Source organism: Staurois parvus, unplaced genomic scaffold (assembly GCF_062004578.1).
Source record: "Staurois parvus isolate SC_StPar_1 unplaced genomic scaffold, SC_StPar_1.0 ptg000166l, whole genome shotgun sequence".
Classification (NCBI taxonomy): Eukaryota; Metazoa; Chordata; class Amphibia; order Anura; family Ranidae; genus Staurois; species Staurois parvus.
Window position 1 is genome coordinate 2,826,813 of NW_028317962.1, and position 22,170 is coordinate 2,848,982.

The 22,170-nt window shown below is 41.2% G+C and overlaps 1 protein-coding gene across 1 annotated transcript in view; it reads right to left on the reverse strand.

Moving 5' to 3' along the window:
* Positions 1-22,170, reverse strand: part of BRINP2 (BMP/retinoic acid inducible neural specific 2) — a 395,372-nt gene that overhangs the window by 53,280 nt on the left and 319,922 nt on the right. Inside the window, exon 6 of the mRNA XM_089676328.1 lies at positions 12,822-13,058. Within this exon, the coding sequence (XP_089532454.1) occupies positions 12,822-13,058 (237 nt within the window). The remainder of the gene's footprint in view (positions 1-12,821; positions 13,059-22,170) is intronic.

Below are 22,170 nucleotides of genomic sequence, written 5' to 3' on the forward strand. Positions count from 1 at the left end.
GACCCGAAAGAGAGATCCAAGCTTAGGGGTCCTGTCCATAGCACTGAGCAGTCCAGCAACTAGTCTTGGATGACTCCAGGGGCAAGCAGCTCACTGAAACCTCAGCAATCCATCTTCAAGCAGGTAGAGCCAATCACCAACTAACTCCTCTGCCCAGGCTTCAGCCTATTTACACCCTTCGCTGGCCACCTACTGGGTACCCCCCCCCAGGGATTAGTCAAAGGATAGTAAATATGCAGGCTGAAAATCTGACCTGACTCTTCCCACCCCAAGCTCTGGAAGTTTCCCAACATTACCAGGAGAAAGTAATCAAGCCCACAGCCTGTGGAGCCACAGACCAAAGCAGACAATCCAACTCCTCTGTCTACAGAGTGAGCCAAAAACTAAATTTCCCTAGCAACCTTACTAGAGGGTTTCTACCTTAACACATGAAACATATTTGTGTAGACCAGAGCATCCAATGAGATGGCTGCATTGATTTTCTAATATATACTTGCCAGAATGATATCTCAAAGGTGATTGGATGCTTAAGCTGCACATTCACTTTCCGGCGCAATGTGCACTTGAGTTTAGGGCTGACCAAGCACAACCTATTGGCATGTCCACATTAAGCATTGAACACCTCTGTCCTCCATTGATTCATATTATACATGTCACCTGTATTAAATTAGACCAGATTCGGTTGTGAACCCCGTAAAGCAAAGAATTGTGCACACAAGAAAAGACCCTTCAAGTTTGATCTTAAAAGATAATTTTTCATGATGTCTATTCTGAGTATCTGTGGTAAAATTTAAAGCATTAATAGAATTTGCCGAAATGATTCATTAGCTCAAAATAACTTCTCACAGTAGTCAAAACAGTAGAGTCTTAAAATTGATTTTCTAATTTTCTTTTAAAAGAAAGTTTTGTGATTGCAGTAGCATAGTCATAGTTGGCATGTTCAGCATAAGCATCATGTTCAGCCTGGCTGTCAGTGCTGTCTTGTGGGAAGATCTGCTCGGGGGGAAAAAAGCAAGATGAACGGGTGTCTCATATTCACAGGCAGCAGATGCTGCAGGCAACATTCACCATGCTGCGATGTAACGCAAACAGTATGCTTCACTAAGCCTTCTGTGCACTGAGCCGCCTGACTTAAAATACTCTACCAGCCCTTCATCTGGGCAGAACTCTTTGTATGGGGCCTTAAGGTACCCAAAGATATGCAGATCTCCTGTGGAGAACACTGGGAGCTGTTGTGTGCCATTCTGGAAACCTCAGACCCCATGCAGTGTTCTACTCAAATTGGGTGATATGATGTGAGGCAAATGCAAGGAAGGCATCATTGTGAAAAACAAGACTTTCAAGTGTTTGCATACCCCTGTTACTGCTCATTAGAATGCAGCCACAACCTGCATAGAAAAGCCTGTTTCCTGCCAGAATGATGCAGAGAAGGTCCCTTGCTCTCCATGTGGAAGCAGTGATCTGTGTACAGAGGTCTTCACCCCCTGCACAGTCAGACATATAACTCTGCTGGCACCAACACATATGGTCCCTGCTAACTAGAGTGGAGAACTCAAGCTGTGACTCAGCCCAGGGGGCATTCATATCTCTGTAGAGAGACCACTGCTTTCATATAAAGATCAAGGATTCTACTCTGCAGCATGCTTCCAGGGACCGGCTTTTCTACTCAGGGTGTCCTTGCTTTGTAAAGTAAATTAGCTGTAAAACTTTAAACACATTTTATTTTGATGCATCCGGAATGTATTTTGCAATTGTAAACTAAGTGGTTTAGTTTGTCTTCAAAGCTTTTATTGCACAGATATGCTAAAACCACCATGTGTTATCTTATACATTTTTAATCTAAGGTTCTATTCAGCAAGAAAATCACATGGATTTTTGCTCCTAAAAATATTTCTACTGTTTGGCTGGCATTAACAGCAAGTTTCTGTGCCTACTGAGCAGTGCAGGAAAAGAAGCCATTTGATGTGATAATGAAAAAAAAAAAAACAACATAAAAAGTAGGATTTTTTTGTACTCACTATAAAATCATTTGTTCCAGTAGTTCATCGGAGGGAACAAGACTTAATTCCAACATTTGTATATAACTGCTGCCTCTAGAATTTGGACACTAGGCAAATTAAAAGAGCACAACCCATTCTAGTGGCTATACTCTTAAACAATCAACAGGAATACCAAGTGGTGAGCAATAGAAAAAACATGTAAGCCAACCTTGGTAGAACATAAGTGTGGCAAAATGCCAACAATACAAAAAGAGACAACCATAAGAGGAAAGGGAGATTTTGCCTCCAATGAACTGGAGAAAAAAAATTCCCGTAGAAAAATTCCTATTTTGCACCCAGCATGGATTGGAGAGCACAGGACTCCTCTTCATGTGTTGGAGGTCCCAAAAAATAGGAACAGGCAAAACAAAAATGTATGGAGGGCACATGCGCAAGCTACAGGGGTGGGGGAGGGGGGGGGGGTATTTTTACAAATAATGCCTCTCGGAGGTCGGACACTATGTAAATTATAAGTGCACAGTCCCATCTAGTGGCTATATTCATAAACAATCAGCATAGGTTGATAAGTCGCAAGCAGTGAGCAACAGGAAACCAATGGAAGACAACCTTGGCAGACCATAACTGTGGCAAAAGGTCAACTATACAAAAAAAGATAACTATAAAAGAAAAGGATGCTGTTTCCTCTAATGAACTATTATAGAAAAAGAAATTTATAGTGAGTACAAAAATTCCTATTTTCACCCAGCCAACATGGAGAGCACATGACTCTTTTTCATGTGTTGGAGGTCTCAAAAAACAGAGACAGACAAAACAAAAAAAGGCAAACAATGCTTCTAGGAGGTTGGACAGAAAGCAAATTATTAGGGCACAATCCTCTCTAGTGGCTATACTCCTATAACTGTTACAGAAGACCAACAACAAAAAGAGACCATCATAAAAGGAAAGGATCTGTGTCCTCCATTGAACTATTTGAGAACGGAATGTTATAGTGAGTACAAAAAAATCCTATCTCCCAACATTTACTGGAGAGCACATGACTTTGTCCTTCATGTGTGGTAGGTCCCAAAAAAATAGGGATGGACACAGCAAAAATAGACATACAATGCTTCCAGGAGGTTGGGAACAATGAAAATGTAAAGGACACAGTTCCATTTAGTAGCTATAGAGTTTTGGTTGATGTAAGGTAGAGCGGGGTATGTGGGGGCGAGTGGGGCCCCAAACGTAGGTGTATATACGGCGCTGTAAGATACGGAAGTAATGTGCGGGTACTGGAATGGGGAGGGCTCTAAATAGATAGAGTATTTTGGGAAGTATAGACATTTTCATGACTGAAATCCTTCCCAACCAGGTCAGAGGCAGGGAGGACCACTTGGTCATGAGGGCCGTGAGATGGGTCAGCATAGGCGTATAGTTAGCCATGTATAGGTCCGAAAGGTTAGAGGAATGGAATAGAAAACTGTGACTAGGAGAATGGGAGGACCTGTTTCAGATGGGCCAGATCCCGGGGGGGGGGGATATGTTAAGTGCTACCGATTTCTGGGGATTAATATGAAGGCCAGAGATAGAGCAGAACTCCTCAAGAAACCGGAGGAGGGTAGGGGAGGAGGTCAGAGGATAGCTAAGAAAGAGTAGAACGTCATCGGCGAAAAGGCATAGCTTGTGGTGGGAACCACCTATTTCGAGTCCACGAACATCTGGATTAGCTCTTATCAGAAGAGCCAAAGCCCCATCGGCATAGAATATAGTCGAGGTATGGCCACGAGACTGTATCAAAAGCTTTTCTGATGTTTAGGGACAAGAAGCAGGTGGGAATGTTACGAAATTGGGCTATATGAGCGAGGAGGGCTGCGCGTCTGACGTTGTCTCCAGCTTGCTGGGTGGATATAAAGCCTACTTAGTCATTGTGAATTAGGGATCCTATGCAAAGAAGCTTCTTTGTTTATTCCTCTATATACATCCATTATGCCTGAGTCCTATTGCGTGGAGTGCTAATTTAGAGAAACGCCAGCCCTTGAGTGGAACCCTAGTGGAGCCAGTGGAGCCAGGTTATGAGATTCCTCCAGGTGTGGGATATCTAACGAGCTTTGGCCCCTAGGGGTCAAGGTTAGGAGGTGAGGAGGCACTCTAGCCATTTAAGGATAGTCACACTACAGTGTCACCAAGGGCACTTATCAAGTTTTGGAATGAAGAAGTGAAGCACTTTGTGTTGTTTTGGGCACATCCATCATTTGCACATATTTATTATCACCATACTGTGGACTGCATCCTATTTATTTATATTGCGTTTTGAGCACTTGCCACTTTGATATACATAGAGTGGTGGGTATCACTCATTTCCTTCACTGCATTAGTCTGGTAGCCACAAGCACTTTACAGATTGCTTTATTTATTGCATTTATGTTGAGCACGTGTCACTTTGATTATTATTGATTGCTTGTCATATCACGGTTGTTCACCAGTTTGTGGTTTCATCTAATATCTCATATGAATCACCAGAGTGTTTTATAATATATATATTTTTATTTTTATTTAGTATTATGTATTAATTTTCTACATTGCACATGTTTTAAGGTCATATGGATTTTGTTTTTAGTACAATATTTATTTACTTATAGTTTGTCATATATTTATAAGTATTTATTTATTTATATTGCACTTTGGACATCTACATTTGCTTAGCGCTTCACCATTTGTTGGTTATGTTGGTCTGTAGTTTGACCACTGTGCATCGTCTGAGTTTGGTTTCGGGATCATGGAAATGTTAGCCGTTACCATTTCGGGGTTTGAAGGAGTGGCTAGTTAGGATTGCGTTGAAAGCATTTGTTAAAATAGGAGAAAGGAGATGGGCAAATTTTTTATAGTAGGTAGCGGAGAAGCCATCTGGGCCTGGGCGTTTGCGTAATTTCAGGTTTTTGATAGCGTATAAAGTTTCAATGGGGGTAATTAAATGTTCTAGGGCAGCTAGCTGGTGGTCCGAAAGCTTCGGCAGAGACAGGGGGGCCAGGAGAGTTTCTGCGTGGGACTGTTCAAAAGGTTCAGATGGAGATTAGAGTTGCGAGAGATGTTTGAGGAAGACTTGTAGGATGTGCCCAGGGTTACTAGTGAAGTTGTCCGGGAACACGCGTAATCGAATAGGTTTGGCAATCTATCAAGTCTACGAAGCGAGAACCTGCAGGTAGTGAGGGTCAAAAAATTTAGGAGTGGACATGGAAGATAAATGTGTCTCTTGCAATTCTATGTGAGCTTTGTATGACGCAAATGAGCGGAAGGCTTTATTGTGCTTCTGTGGTATATTAAGGCCCTGGACGTTCAGGGTGAGATTAATCAGGGAACCCATGGGAGGAGTGAGTGGTGAAATAAATGATGATAAGTCTTCGGTGGAATGGGAGATAGGTAGTCTCGAGAGGGGGGGTAAAATAGTAGAGGTGAATGAGAGGGGCTGAGGAGTCACAAAGGAGAGAAAAGAGGGGAATAAGTTTAGGAAGGAGCATCAGAGGAAAGTTGTGGAGGGCCATTCTGACCTAGAATATGATCCCTGAGGTCCCTGAGAGATGGGGTGGCCCAGGGAGCATGATTAGCCAAAGCGGTACAAAAACCGCAATACCGCTGGGGATAGTGGTGAGTGCACAGTAATGCAGGCCGAGGGGACGATGGCATAATAATAAATACACAGTGTTAAGATCCTGCAGGCAAAACAGGAGGCTAAGTTCCCAGAGAAATAAGGGAGCCCTGAATCAGGGCGAAAAATGCCGTTAACGTAGCCCAACATGGGCTTTGAATTGGTCCTGCTGCATGTGTGGCCAGGATTGGGGTTCCTAGGTAGATGTGTAAGTGCAACTGTTAACATGTAATACAAAAACAGGTAGCTGACTCATAAGAAACTGTAAAAAAGGAAGTGACAAAAAACAAATAAGTTGTTAACATATGGGAAAAATTCCCAGAAAAGAGCCCCAATGGCTAGTTCAAGGATACAAAATTTCCTCAACTGAATGAGGGGTGAAAGGAGATGGAGGCCGAGGATGTTTGGCCGGCAAGTTGGCACAGTCCGGTGATGTGCAGACTGAGGGGCCTATACGGGTAGGCAGACTTCAATCCAGGGAGTCTTGGTGGGTCGGAGCAGGTGAGGAGAAATGTCCTCTTTTGTGGGAGTTGACCCATGGCAGGATGAGAAGGATGCGACTTTTGCGGAGAGCAGGACGCTGATCGTCGGTGAGAACCATCAGATGGGGTTGGAGTTGGAGGTTCCGCAATGTGTCTAGGAGGTCCCCAGGGGTCTTGCAGGTGTAGTCTTGGGCTTGGAAGCATTCTGGGAATGGGAAGCTCCACTTGTATGGTATGCCATGTTGCTGAAGAGCTTGTAGGTGGGGTTTCATAGCTCTGTGTTTTGCGATGGTTGTAGGGCATAAGTCTTGGAACAGCTGATAGGAATGGCCCTGGAATGACAGGGATCCCGCGTTGCGGGCTGCTTGTAGGAGCTGCTCTTTGGTGTGAAAGAAATGGAGCTTGGCAATAATGTCGCATGGGGGGCCGTCGGCAAGGTGTGGGGCCAGTGCCTTGTGGACTCTGTCCATTTCTAGGCGCTCTATTGGAATAGCAGGGGTGAGCTCTTGAAAAAGGGCTGTAATGGTAGATTGAACATCTACAATCGATTTCGGAAGGACACCTAAGTTTGCACAGCGAGCCCAGTTTTCAAAGTCCTTGAGGCATGATTGTAGTGTCGTGTTCTCATCGCGCAGGAGGTCAAGGTCATCTTAGTGTGTCTGAAAAGAGGCGTTAAGGACATTGACCCATTGTTCCTAGTCAGCGGTACATTGCCCCAATTCACGAAATTTCCTTAGACAGCTTGTCAGTAATGCGGTCAGAGGTTTGTTTCAGGGCTTTGTGTAGCATCTTCTCAAAGCACATGAGAAGGTCAGGTGAAGAGAGGTCAGAGGTGGGAGCGCGTGGGTGGGTCCCCAGGTCTGTGTCTGACTTACCATATCATGTGCAGGAGGGACTGGGTTGAGCTATCTGCAGGGCAGCATAGGGCTGTGTCTGTGCCTTGCTTCCAGGGACTGCAGTGGCGGCTATCTTGGATGATGCTCGAGCCAGGGCCTCTTAAATGGACTTGCTGGGCGGCGGAGCCAGTTGTCGGAACACTCCCTAGGGGGGTTGCCACGGCTACCGAGGCCGCTTATAGTTTATTGCGGACCGGGATCTGTGATCGGGTGGTTGTCGTCCCTGCAGCGTGGCGGAGCCTCAGGCAGACATGTCCGTCCCGCTGACTCGCACATGCGCACTCTTGCCTCATTTTTTTTACTTATATAACACATATTTTATTTATATCAAACATGCTTTGAACAAACTTAGGTCTATTCTCAGACATAAAAAGTAAAAAAAAAAAGTGTATAAATTAAAAAAAAAAAAGAAAGAAAAAGGCCTGACTCCATGGACTACTTAGTATTTTTTGTGCCATCACATGTCTTTGTTTCTATATATGATTTTTTTTCTTTTTTACTTTTTTTATGAGTATAGAGCTATGTTTGTCTCAAGCATGTTTGAACAAACTCATGCATGTAAATCAGCTTATTTGGCTTTGTAACCTTTAGAAAAACTCATGTATAGTATGCCAAGGCCTCTTAGATCCTTGGCTGCCCTATTTAAATTGAGTACTTTGCACACAGGTAAATATATTATCATTGACAACACTGATATTCCGTTACAAACAAAATCATGCCGCAAATTGTTATGGGAGAGTTTAAATCAAGGTATATGTCTCCAATTTTATGCTCCAGTGGTCCCCTGTCCTGCATCAACCATAGCGACTGGCACATTCACAGTGCCCGTCCTATTTAAATTTTATTTATGATGCGTTTTTGTATGTAACTAAGCACAGCTTGTTAATCAAGCGGTGAAATATTCAAGATGCGGGTAAAATACCCCTTGGAAGAGCATGAAAGAATGTCTTAAGCGTTTGCCTCTTGTTGTGTGTAATAGAATTCCCTTTGGTGAATATATGAAGTTTATCCAAAGAAAGGAATGCAACCGTAATTGAAACACTCGCAGACTGAATCAGCGCGATATATGCACTATTTGTTTTTAATCAATCTTCAAGTGGAATTATGTTTGAAGATAAAGGTGTATATTCATAAAAGGTATAAATATCAGCTGTTTGCAAGTGATTTGCTGGTGTCTAGAGAGGCACCTGCTTGTTTAGGAGTAAATTAATTCTCACTTATTGAAACAAATAAAACAAAATAATACCATTTTCCGGCCATACATGAACAGATTTCTTTAGTTTGGAGGCAATTCTTTTGATATGTGGAAGACAGGATGCATATAAAATCAGAACATCACATGCTGTAATAATGAACACATCAGATGAGCAAATCTTTGAAAATCTGATCTCAGATTGATCAGTCTGAATCATCTCATTGACCTACGTGGAAATATACGGAGGCTATTAGGTAATACTTGTCTTCTGGGTTTAACACTGTGGTTGTAGTTTTACAGGATCTCATTTATCTTAGGGCTTCATTTACAAAACAGATGTATGGCCTCCCTACAGCCATACCGCTGTTTAAAATGAAATAAAATCCAGCAGAGCACATATACACAGTACAGTGATGTGGTTTACAAATGTGCATTGTGCTCTATTTGCTTCGGGACTCTGACAGCGCTGTTCGAATACAAAAAAAAGTCAGGAAGAAAGCTCAGTCACCTGACCCGTCAAAGACATCCAGCTGATCTCTCCTCCAATCAAGTTAAAGCTGCAGTTTAGTTAAAAAACATTTTTTCTTATGATTTTAGTTCCATTAATTACCTGTAACGAAGTGTGTACCACAATATGAAGGCTGCTGACTTCTGTAGAAATCTTCACTGCAGAGCTGCCCCGTTCTCTTCCCGCTGCTTCTAGCTCTATAGGGGTTAACAGCTTCTGGTCTCTGGCCTAGATAAGTATAGATGGTCTGATGGGGACATGCCACTTCCTTCCCTTTACTCTATCAAGCAAAGATTTTTTTTTAGATTACGCTGACTGTAACGTTATGTGTGAATGGGGGAAAGATTGATCAGTCACAGGATTATCTCCCCCATTCACAAATTATGTTACAGGCAGTGTGATCAGTGAAAGAATTGATCCCAATTGTGGAGAGGGCAGGAGGTGTGTCCCCATCAAACAATCTTTAGTGCAGCTAATCCCAGAGACCCCAAGCTATTAACTCCCACAGAGTCAGAAGTGCAGCAGCAGGAAGAGGACAGGGCAGTCTTGCAGTGAAGATTTTCACAGAATACAGAAGCCTGCACATCATGGGATATACTTCATGTATAAGTAATGTAACTAAAGCTGTAGAGAAAAACATGTTTTTTTAGCTAAACCTCAGCTTTTGGTAGCAGAAAACTCTGTGGAACACCACATGCTGCACACGACCACCTGCATTTTATGAATAAGACATACACTGCAGACCACAGTGTGGAATAACATTGTGGTTTCCAGTGGAGAGTATATAACAGTATCCACTATAAGCAGGGGCGGACTGACAACTCATGGGGCCCCCGGGCAATAGGGGATCATGGGGCCCCTGTGTCCTTGCCCAAACTCAAAAAGCCCTATCAAAAAGGTACCAGGGGCATCTCATGGGGCCCCCTAGTGACCCCGGGCCCTCGGGCAGTGCCCGATTTTTCAAATGGTCAGTCCACCCTTGACTACAAGTAGACCCCTTAGTGTCTGACAAAGGTGGTCTGTTCAACACACTGGTGCCCAACCTGCAGCCCTCTGACACTTTATGTGCAGCCCTTGAAGCAGAGAGTAAATTGTGTTTCCCTACTGCTTTGTTATAGTAGTGATTTCTAGCTGCCTCATATATGTCTCCAGTCTATGACTCTCTCCTGAAGCACGTCCCCAGTCTCCAACAACTTCTAAAGCATGTCCACAGTCTCTGACCATTTCTTGTATCATGTCCGCAATCTCTGACCGTCTCCTGCATTTTGTCCAGGGTCTCTGAAAAATCTCTTCTATCATGCCCATAGTCTTTGACTATATCCTGTTGGATACCTCCTAACTTTCTGAGATGGCATCGAAGGACAAATATTAGCAAACGTATGTAGGCATAGGACACCCCCGCCAAGCCCCCTCCCTACCTTAAAGGAGAATTATAAAAGAAAATTATTGGTTAAACCCATAAGTGCTTTTTACCACTACCCTTCCTTTATATTGGCTTTAGAAATGTTACAAATGCAGCAATTTAGCAACTGAATGAAAGGTTTAGCACTATAAAACACTTTTTGATAGATAAATGGTGCATTTTATTTACAACTATATAAGAGCCAAAATGAAGGACAAATGAGGAGGAAAGAGGGATATAACTCATGTTCTAAATGAGGGACAGTCCCTCAAAATCAGGGACAGTTTGAAGCTATGCTGTTGTGTATCTACAGTGATCGAATATTCCCTGAATTTAATGTGTGGCGCTTTAGTAATGCTGGGGGCTGCACTTGAAGCCCCCATATCAAGAAAGCTGACAACCACTGGTTTAGGATATAGCTCCTAGATTGTAAGCTCCAAGGAGCAGGGCCCTCAAATCCCTCTTGTATTGAACTGTATTGTTGCTGTATTGTCTCCCGTTATAATGTACAGCGCTGAGCAAACTGTTGGCGCTATATAAATCCTGTATAATAATAATAATAGCTTATTAGTACGAATGTGGTTCGAGTTCAAGAAGATCTGGTGTTTTCAAAATGTGTGGTCCCAGCGCATTAATGTGGGAATTTGCTAGATCCAGTTCTTTGTAACCATAATGAACTGCCTGGTTTTTACAATTAGGTCATCTGGCTTAGAAGGGCTAATAAGAGGCTTTTGGAGAAGCCAGACCCCTCACTATAAAAGGCTGAGGTCACATTAGCCATATTAACAATGTGATTTAAAAATGTAGGAACAATCTACACCTAAATCACCCAGAACACAGGTGCACCGCAACCCCCATCCATTTTCCTATATAACATTTTTTTTGCATGGTAAAAATAGGCAAAAATATGGAACTACAAACAAAGCAGGTGTTTTGCTACACTAGAAATTCAAGCATATCATCGCAGAGACACTTAAGGAAAAAAAATAATAACAGCGGGGCAGTTTTGTTGAAAGATTGAAAAGGGAAAAGGCATAGACACGACGCAGGTGTTTCGTTACACTACATATAAAAACATGCCATCCCAGGGACACTTTGGAAAAAAATGACCTGCAGCATGTTGGCAGTTTAACATACCCAAGCAGAATAGTCCAAACAGTGCAGACGCAAACAAGGCGAGTGTGCTTTGGTGCAGTAACACTTGTGTTATCCCAACACTCTGCATGGCTGCATGATAACACACTACCATGTATTGTTGTGATCTGCAGGGGAAACAATGCTGCAGGTCCTTTTACTGTTGCCCATTCAAGTGTGATGACAGCCTATCTATTTGAATGAACTGAGTTAACACAATGACCATTACCAGATAACATAACCTGCATTGATGCCTTGGAGCTAACTCAATGCACCAGAATGGCAAAGCATGAATGGGCCCTAAAAGATGATTACTGATTGGTTCCTTGCCATGGGGGTACTCTGGTTTCCCATACTCCAAAGACATGCTGTTAGGTTAATTGGCTCCTGTCTAAAGTGGCCCTAGTAAGTATATGTATGAATGTGAGTTAGGGACTTTAGACTGTACGCTCCTTGAGGGTTAGGGACTGATGTGAATGTACAATATATATATATATATATATATATATATATATATATATATATATATATGTAAAGCACAGCGTAAATTGACAGCACTGTAGAAGTGCCTGTAATACATAAAATAAATAAAATTACTTTTTTGCAGATTATATTTGTTCTTTTTACTGCATTTACAATACATCTATTGGATGCTATAGAGATCACCTTCACTTTTCTAAGCCCTAGTAGTATTAACTACTTGCCAACTGCAGATAGCCGAATGACGGCATCACTGCGGCCGGCCAGTTCTGGGAGAGCATATATTTTTTTTAAGTCAGTCTTACTGCAGCAGGTTCTATACATTGTATTGATGTGCAACTTTGCAGGTAGTTTAAGGGGACCCCCCGACATTATATTTAAAGGATTTTTTCTTTTTTTTTTTTACTTAAGCAATGAAAAATGACTGCCCCTTTAAAAACAGTACTTTTTGAAAAACATTTTCACTGATTCATGTCCCTCAGGGCAGTACCCGGGTCCCCATACCCCTTTTATGGCCAATCTGAATATAAACTTTCAAAATGGGCAGTTTTGAATTTACAAGTTCAAGTCCAATAAACTTGCATTGAGTTCGAAGTTCACGGTAGAACATTCATCAGGTCCGAACGTTCGACTGCGAACCGAACACGAGGGTGTTCGGCCCATTACTAATCACCATACTTTTAGCCCAATAATATTTTTCCCAGCCCTGTAATCCAATGTCTGTACTTCTGTAGGGACCTGTGGATGGAGGAATAGTCTGTAGAAGCCTGTGCCTTTCTCCAGTGATCTACTGACCACAATGTTTTGGAGACTTTAATCCAAAAAATTAATAAATGCACATTTTAGAATCAATGTTGGTCCATTTATTCTTCTTTTGCAAATGGTGGAATCAACAATTAAGGATTTTAATGGTGAAATCTCTGTACATAAGTTGTGGTTGTGGCCATTATGCAGGATTCCCACTCACTCTCTTTGAATATAATTTATATACAGTCTCTATAAAACTCCCTTGGAGACCGGACAGAGTCGGGATTTAAGACGAATAAATCTCCCACCAGGTTCTACCTATAAGCGAGTCCTGATCTGGCTCTACTGTGCAACGTACCAGATTCCTCAAACTCTTTGTTCTGACCAGTCGCCTGTTCCTGTGTCTGCGTCAGGCTCTTCTCCAGTATATGGATGTCCTCTGCAGGGCAGTTGCATTGTGGGTAGGCAGGATCACAGTGGCACCAGCATTCTCCTCCTTGGCACTCCATCCTTCCCTGGGAGTTACAGGAAATGTAGGACAATGCAGCCCTCACAAATTTCACTCGTAAGTACTGAGGAAGCAGCGCCTGCAGCCCTGGGAATGAGAAGAGAGACATATTCCCAATTAGAAGCAGAAGGCAATGAATTTTTCTGAATCCTTATATGTATACATATCAACGCAGAGGCATTCATCTTAATAGAGGCGAAGGGGCATTCATCTCAATATATACCCTGCTGATCTCAAGCTAGCAATTCTAGGAATAGCGTAAGTGCATCTTCCGCAACCCAAGCTAATTAGCAGGCGCTGTAACTATTATTTATGGGCCTCACCTATTAAAACCAGGTGCACACTTTGTACCTGCTTCCGTCTGCCTGGGAGAGCTATGGAGGAGAACGTGATAGCTTGTCTCCTATTGGCTGAGACCCAGAAACTCTAGTTTAATTACAGCAGCTTGAACATCAATGTCTGATCTAACAAAGGATCCTTGGGAATACAACCTTCGCTCTATTTTAAGTATAAATAATAAATGCAGAAAAAAAAGTATTTTATTGGTAAACATCTTTGCATACAATAAATTGGATGTGATTGTGCATTCGCGTCAGGTTCACACTTGCCTGCAAGCGCCTCGCTGACAGAGGAGCTAAATTGTGCTGTGCCTATTTCCGAGTGCCCAGTGTCGGAGTGAGCTAGCATAAAATAAACCCAATGACTTAGAAAAACTGCAAAAATAAAAATAAAAAAATAAAAAGGAAAGTTTTGAGACTTTTGTGTGGATTTAAGACAAAAAGGCGGCATTGTATCTGGCATTGCAAACACGAATAGCAATGCAAGGAGTCCGAGTTCACTAACAGTTTCATTAATTTTTCAGGAAATCTTGTATCCTGACAACACAGTTTGTTCTTTTTTTATTTCACAAGAGAGGTCTATGTTTGGGATCTCAAACAGTCTTTTCTTGTTTAGAAGTCACCTAAAAGCTTCTAGCAGATTACTTCCAGACAAATGGATAATGTGAAGAAGGAGGGGGTCATCTGCTGCGGCAGGAAAGACGAGATTCTGTGCTGCAATGTTGTCTATGCATGTTAAAGCAAGACTCTTCTTCACCCATGTAGGGTTTTATTGTCCCCCTCCCCAGCAACTCATAGCACCCTTTTCTTCCCTTGTCTCCCACTCTTGTCTTGTCCTGTATGGATATGAGTATACATAAAAAGAAGCAGCCACCAATGGCCATTTGTAGTAGCCTGAATCTTTACTCTTGGGCAGGGGTGAGCAACGATGGCACTCCAGAGTTTGCAGAACTACCAGTCCCATTATGCTTCTGCCTCTGTGAGTAACTTTGAGTCTTCCCAGCATGCCTCTACCTCTGGGAGTCATGCTTATAACTGTCAGTGCTGCAATGCCTCAAGGTACATGTAGTTCCACAACAGTTGGAGGGCTACAGTTGCCCACCACTGTTCTTCAGGCTAGTTCATATGGGTGGCCAGAGCGCAGAAAGAGCAGGAGGCTGAGGGATGATCCATAGTTTTACCCCTCTCACCTAAAGACCTCACCTAAAGCTGCCCAGGGTTGTACACATGCTGCGGTAGCAATGCTTTGCAGCAAAAATTGAGCCCCATGTCACTTTTTGTGGACATTGCCACCACTGAACACGATCCATTTAAGAATGAGACCATGTCACAACCAGGGGCGGACTAACCATTTGGAAACTCGGGCACTGCCCGAGGGCCCGGAGTAAGTAGGGGGCCTCATGAGATGCCCCTGGTACCTTTTTCATAGGCTTTTTTGAGTTTGGGCAAGGACACAGGGGCCCCATGACCCCTTATTGCCCAGGGGCCCCATGAGTTGTCAGTCTGCCCCTGGTCACAACTGCCCTGCAACTGTGTGCTATCAGTTTGATAGCTCAGGTCCTGCTTCACATCCATTTATGAATGAAAACTACTATTTGTAGCTATTGATTAATGAATTACTGTTAAAGTATAACTAAAGTCATTTTTTTTTGTTAGTTTTGGATAGAGTGAGGGGGGATTAGAACACCTGTCAGATTTTTATTGCTGTCTGTGTCCCCGTTAAGGAGATTCACCCTCTCTATTTGTCTCGCTTACCATTAATATTGAAAGTGAAAGTAAAGAAAATCGCAAATGTTGGATTGCCCCAGAAAAGTAATAGAGGGATAATCTTCCAGTGGGGAAAATGACTAGGGAGTCCCCCTAGCGATTCCTTTAATTTGAAGAGATTTCCTCTCACTTCCTGTTTGGCTATGGGACAGGCAGTGAAGGGAAATCTCACCAATGGTACACAGATGGCGAAAAATAAAATCTGACAGGGGTTATAGCCCTCCCTTGCTCTATCCAAAATGAAGAAAAAGGTTTTGCCTATAGTTCTATTTTAAGTGTGAATTTAAAAAAGAAAAAAAAAAACATTTTAAATAATATTTTTGGCCCCTTAGTAACCTTTAGTGAACTCGGACACAGTTTTTACTAATTTCCTAATTTCCTTCAACCCTCAGATTTTTTTTTTGCTTAGTGCACTCTACAACCCCTTTATTCCCTTATTGTCTTAGCTTTTTTTTCCTGATATATATATATATATATATATATATATATATATCTTTATGAACGAGTTGTTATAAATAGTGCAGCCCTATACTTTTGTATTATTTACTTGTATTCTTTCCCTGTCAGAGTTAAAGCATCAGGTTGTAAGGCTGACATATGTCCATCTGAGCTGAAAGCTTATAGCTGGCACTCAAAAACCTGCTATATAGGAAAAGTGTCGTCAGGATTATATAGTTTATACAGATTTGTATTATTATACATAAAAAACTCTATAAATTGACAGTATTACCCTCCTCCAGCAGTCCAGTTATCAGCAGAACCAGGCAGAAGAAGCTTCTGGGCAGAAGCAGTCTAGGCAGAAGTCTCTCCATTGCATCACCATCACCCAGTCTGTGTCAGGAACTCTGATTGATCCAAATAGTTTTAATGATTACCCATTAGAACTGTGTAATCTGTAAGACCAAGCTTTAGTTTGACAGCTCAGGTCCCACTTTGCATTCACTTATGAATTAAATCTACTATTGTGGCTATTGATTAATGAATTACTGTTAATTGTAAATGAAAACAAAAAAACTTTTTGAACATTATGACCCCTTATTAATCCCTAAAGGACAATGGTTAGTTTTTTATATTAACTCCTTTATTCCCTTTTTCCTTTAGTTTTTTTTTTTTTTGCAGATTTAAAAAAAATGCTTGTATATAAACATTTGTCAGTGTTTGTGGTACCAAAAAAAAAGGCTTTGTACCAGAAATATGATTTTAGTGCCTTATTAAAAATGTCAAATTGTAGCCGATCCTAATTAGTTTTTTTTACAATAAAAGGTGTATTTAAAATGTAGTTTCTTATTAGCTCCTACATTTCCTCAGTTATTTTTACCACTTTAAATTTGTTTTTGTGCACCAAAATAAAGATTTGGGGTGAAGGGGTGCAATTTGGCATCCTTGCCTTGGCTGCTAGAGGACTTGGTCTCATCACTGGCTATCAATCCTGAGCTGTGGTAGAGATGATTCATGTGGGCCTGACAGCCAGTCACTGGGCTAATATTTCTGCTATGACAACCAGATAACAGCAAATACGCACCTATCTATGAGTAGTAAGTCAACACCATAATAACAACTAACAAGGGAAACGTCACGTTCTTACAAATTGTTATTGAGTAATTCTCTTTAAATAGCTCCCAGATATAGGAGGAGATCTGATATGCATGTATGCTCAATCACCTTCAATTGCCATATAGATAGGCTCAAAAATTACTGAATAGAATTGTTGTCATCTCAGGTGTTGGTGGGACGAACCACAGTGCACTGAATCGATTTTATACTTTTTCCCCACCTATATGATTGCTTCAAGGCTAACCAAGAGCAGTGGGCTTGAGAATGAAATCTCTAAGGCAGCGTGTCCCCTTGTGTGATGCCCCATAGGCTGCTCAGCATGACGGATTGCTTCAGCAGGAAGTCCCAGAAAATGGGGACATAGGCCAGCTCTCAATTTTCATTCTCAAGCTATTATGTGAATATTAGTGCACTGTAGAATTGTATGACAGTTACAGATAGGGACTTGAAGGTACTTATGGTACACTTAATTTAAGCAACTGCTTAACTTGTTTTGGTAGATGGAAAATGTTAAGTCCAAAATATGTTCTTTTTTTTTTTTTAGTTTATTGATGTCCGTAAGATGGATCATTTAATCTTTTGTCAACAATTAAAGAATCTCTGACTATGATTAACTGCCATTGAGTAAAAATAGATGCCTGGAGATCAAACATCCCCAACATGTCCTATCTTGTATGTGTGACCAAAGGCTGGTCAATGCTTCATTCAGTCATTCTAATTGTGTTGATTTATCTTGTTAAAATCTTCTCACCTTCCCCTATTTTCAATCTTTTCCAAAAAAATAGAATTTTTTCAAGAAATCTTGTCTCCTAATGTGTCCAAAAAGGAAACCACTCAGATCATCTGAGACTCCACTGGAACTTAAAGCATCAATGGTCTTCCTGTCCTGCTTCTTTATGGATATCAAAAAGGTCGGTTTTTGACATCCATAAAGTGTTACAGAAAAAAAAGCATAGCTTGAACAATCCAAATCTTTGTAAAGACACATCGGTGCTTTGGAAAATCTTCTCTAAGCCCCTTATTGCTGCTCTGCCAAGTTCTAGACTGTGTTGTGTTTCTTGTCTGCTGGAGTCTTTCTCATTGATTATTGACTCCAGGAGGCCGAAACTGTCTACAACTTCAATGTCTTCATTGGTAACTCTGAAAATGAATATTATGCCTGTTGTCATCTCTTTTGTCTTTTTTTAGTTTTAACTGTAATCTCAGCATTTCACTTTTTTCTTTACCTTATTTTAATTCGTATTACTAAGTACTGAGGGAAAAATGTTAGAAACATCTTAGCAAGCCCAATATATATTGTGCAGTATACTAGTGCACAGAGATGGCAATAAAAAGACATATTTAGATCCTTCAAATGATCGCAACATTATATTTTGGACATTTTATTATTTAGTTGTAGTAAATTACTCTTTAGTCTAGTTCTGGAAAGAAAAATATGTGGCTATCACCGTGAAGAAATTGGTTAAAAGAAACATCTTCCTGAAAATGCTAACTGAATAGCTGTCAGTATGAGAGTATTTTCTGATTCACTTATCTAAAACACTTATCTAAAACACGTATGCAACCAGTAAAATCAAACATTTTATGTATAGAATATGGTAGGGTTAGAACCACTGCCAAGTTTGCTCTGCTATCTATTTTCTTCTCTGTTGCCCATGGTGACCATTGAAATAGAAGTGATGGGAAATGTGTGAAGAGAAATCTTCCAATGTTGACACTTGTTCCAGACAACTGCCTAAGAGGAAATCATCTCACTTTATAGACTTTTCCTCTCAGGAACAGGAAGTGACGGAAACTCTCTTCAATGGACACAGACAGTAAACAAATACATTGGAAGCCTACATTTTTTTACTCGGGTGGCCTGGGGGGGGGGCAGTAAAAATCAAAAAATCAAAGAGCAATACAGACAAAACCAGCACACTGAAAAGTAAATCCTGGTAGGATTTACTGATGTCTCACATAAAGAATGTTACACCAATAATTTTAGAGCGCAGTTTCCCCCCTTTTTCAAGGTGACAAACAGAGACCATCTGTCACAGCATGGATGGAGGAATCCAATCTCCACTGCCAGCCATAGGATGAAGTCACTGTTTATCCGATAATTTTCCACCTGGCTCAGTGAAATTTTAAATTCTCTTTTGTTGAGCCAGGTGGTGCTTGCAAGGCCAAGTATGCCTCATGTTCTTCACAAGTTTGTTTGATGAATCGACTAAGGACTCATTGCTTACCCCAACCCTTGTCTGTAGCTTTGATGTTTTAATTTTTGTTTAATACTTACTTTTTTTCAAAAATATTTGGACCTGTCACATGATGTGCAGGATCTTCTACCTTTTTGACTCTTTTCCAGTGATGGGCACTCTACAATGATACAGAGATGCCCTGCCCTGCAGTTACAAGATGTATTCCTTTTTTCAGGTTAAATGATGCCAATGATTCCTAGTGTCACCCAACCATGAGACTGAGGACAACATTCGGTGGTGGAAAAGAGTACAGCACCAGAAGAGGCAAGCACTGCAGCAAAAACATGTTTTATTTAAAGCTGCTGAGGCACCCAGGGGGCTGGAATTGGGCGTCAAAGTACTAATACTGTACCTTATAGAAGCACATTTGTTGCAGCAACATAGATATATATTGAAGAGTCAAAGACCAGGAAGTTGGCTGACATTTTATGTATGTAGCCATCCTCGCCTTAAGCAAGAGTGTCTCTAAATTTAGTCCTGCATGGTTTCAGTCAGCCAAATGCCAATTTATAGCCTCTGTCTTGTTCAGCTTTTCTTAAGTTCAGACTACCTGTTACTTCTCCCTTCTGTCAGTAAGTGACACTGTCACCTCCAGAATTAGGATGAGATCACACTATAGGTCTGGATTATGAATATTCCTATGTTTTCCACCACTGGGAGTTTTCTTTGCCAGTGGTGCATTATGGGAAAGGTGTATAAATATTTGGGGCTGACTGATGTAAGCTCGCTTCCCCCTGGGCTCTGGCCTAGGGAGGGTACATGTGTTGGAGTAACTTCTTTAGGCTTGGAGCTGAGTCCTGTAACTGTTTCTTCCAGGACACTGAAGTGAGAAGGATCCTACTGGAGCTGTATTCAGCGCTTTTATGCTGGAAGCTCGTGATTAGGAGCCGATTGACTCTCCTGAAGGGAAAGAATGTGGTTGCTAATAGTGATGTCTGCTAAAGAATGTCAGTTTCGACTTCAAGGTCCTCTTTCTGTGCTGTGATACAAAGTGACAGAGTTCTACTGAAATCCTGATCATCTATAACCCTAACTCTCTCCCTCATGGACTGGGAGTAACAAAATCCTTTCTTTCACCCAAAAGTAACTGACGCCCATCTCTCTACATGTCCCGCTACTGCATAAGGGACCTACCCCTGGGGTGAAATGTTAGCCTACCCTGTCCCTGGTGGTACCACCATGCTTTTGGGGGTCAGGAGAGTGCCACATGTATACATTTCTGCATTAATTATTTGCTCTTTCTTTTGCTCTAATTATTTGGGGTTTTCAAAGTCTGCATAAAAGAACACTCCAGTCAGGACAAAAACAATCAGCAGCCACATATATTCAGAATTAAGTTAATGTTAGGTTTGGGGGAGTGAAGTATAAATATGTCAAACCTGCCTCGAATGTTAAGTTAGAGTTAGGTTAAGTGTTAGGTTTGAGGTTCACTTTAGAGGTTGTGATGAGGAAAGGGCTTATATATGTTGAGAGCTTAATTTAGGGGATGGTTCTGTGTTCAGTTAAGGAAAGCTCATGTATTTGGGTATGTTTTAGTGTAGGTGATACTTTCTACTTTTTATATCATGTACTGTACATTAGTTCTAAGTGCCAGTAGTCCAGTCCCATGCCAAGATTATAAGCTTTATGTACTTGATATGTTTTTCTAATGTATGGGCTAGAAGCCCCTGTACTGAAGGTTAAAATCAGTTCCCACTAGAGCGACTAGGTCCGCTTGCAGACAGTAGACCATATCTATTGTAAACATGTGTGTCAGACCTGCCTAAAAAGAAAAGTGTGATAACCTTTATTCAAACAACATGCCATTTCAGGGGACTGTGATCCGTGGCACCTATTAAAATGGGAGAGAGAGTATTCCAGACTGTTGGAAACAATGACATCCCCCCTCAATTACAAAATGGCTGGCAAACATTAAAGATATTTATGAGATAGAGGACCTGGTAGAGATGGAAAGGGGCTCTTGGGAAAAATGTAATCTAAAATGGTTTTACTGGTGTGATTCCCCCCCCCCGGTTATAGTATAATAAGGAGTGGTTTCCCTGTAATATCTATGTCCATTCTCTTTTCCCACTACCCCCCACCCCCCTTTTGTTATATCTCTCTCTTTTCCCCTTGTTACAGTGAGAATATCTTGTTTTCTCTGTTGTCTTTGCTACCATGCCCTGTTTCCTATAGAATTCATGGTTCGCTGGGTTCCCGTAATAAGACAGCTTTAATTTGAATGTATCTGTTAGCTCTTTGGAACATTATTCATTCTTATATTTCTAATACTACTCCCACACTGGTTATGCTGATACATGCTTCATTCTGCTGAATGTCTTCTAGCTTGGTTTTTAATGCTATGGGACCCAAGTGTATTAGGATATCCTTTGTATTTGTTTTGTGTACCCGCTGAATTGTTAAAATTTTTCAATAAATAAAAAAAAATGGAAGAAAGAAAGGGATCAAAAAATTGAAGCTCTTGCCCAAATTGACTAACCAGAATACTATTTCCTAGACAATAAGAGATTAAGCTTGGTAGGTTAATATGGACAACACTTTTATGCTTATATTTTTTTCTTCACTTTTAGAAGATCAATCCCTTTGTGTGAGACTCTCTTCATGAATCTTAAGTTGAATGAAAAGGAAAGGACATTTTTGGGTTGAACCATTAAAGGCTAATAGACTGTGCACTCTGCTTCAGAGCTTAGTAAATGAGCAGAACAGAGCGCCAACTTCTATCATCCAATCATGTGTAAGCAAAAATGCTGGGTTTTTTTTTCTTTGCATGTGATCAGGTATTCTTCTAAGTGAAGCTTTGCCCCACTTACTAAGCTCTGGAGCAACTGCACTTTGGAAAGTGCACAGTCTATTTGCCTTTAGTAAATTAACCCTTTACTGTTGGAAAGACATTATGTAGGGATGTGTAGGTGGACCACTAAATGGCAGGACAAGAAGTCTTACTTTTGTGCCTTGGTGCTCAACACTGATTGAGTGACTAGTTACAACAACTGGACCTCTATTCTCCAGTGTTGCTGAATACTCATTTGTCTGCATCTGTTTTTTATTAGGGAACACCTGAAATGACTCTCTGTCAGCTTTCATAAAGGCATGCTTTCAACACATTTGTCTTGCTTTAGCATTTACAGAATCTCATTAGGAGACAGTATGCTGCATTACAGAGTTCCGACTTGAATTAACAACCTCACTGCTGTATTTTTTGTTCTGACATGAATAGGAATCAATATGTATGACTACAGCACCTGGCAACAACCCCAACATTGAATTCTTCATTAAGTCTTCAATAGGGGGTGCAGTGTG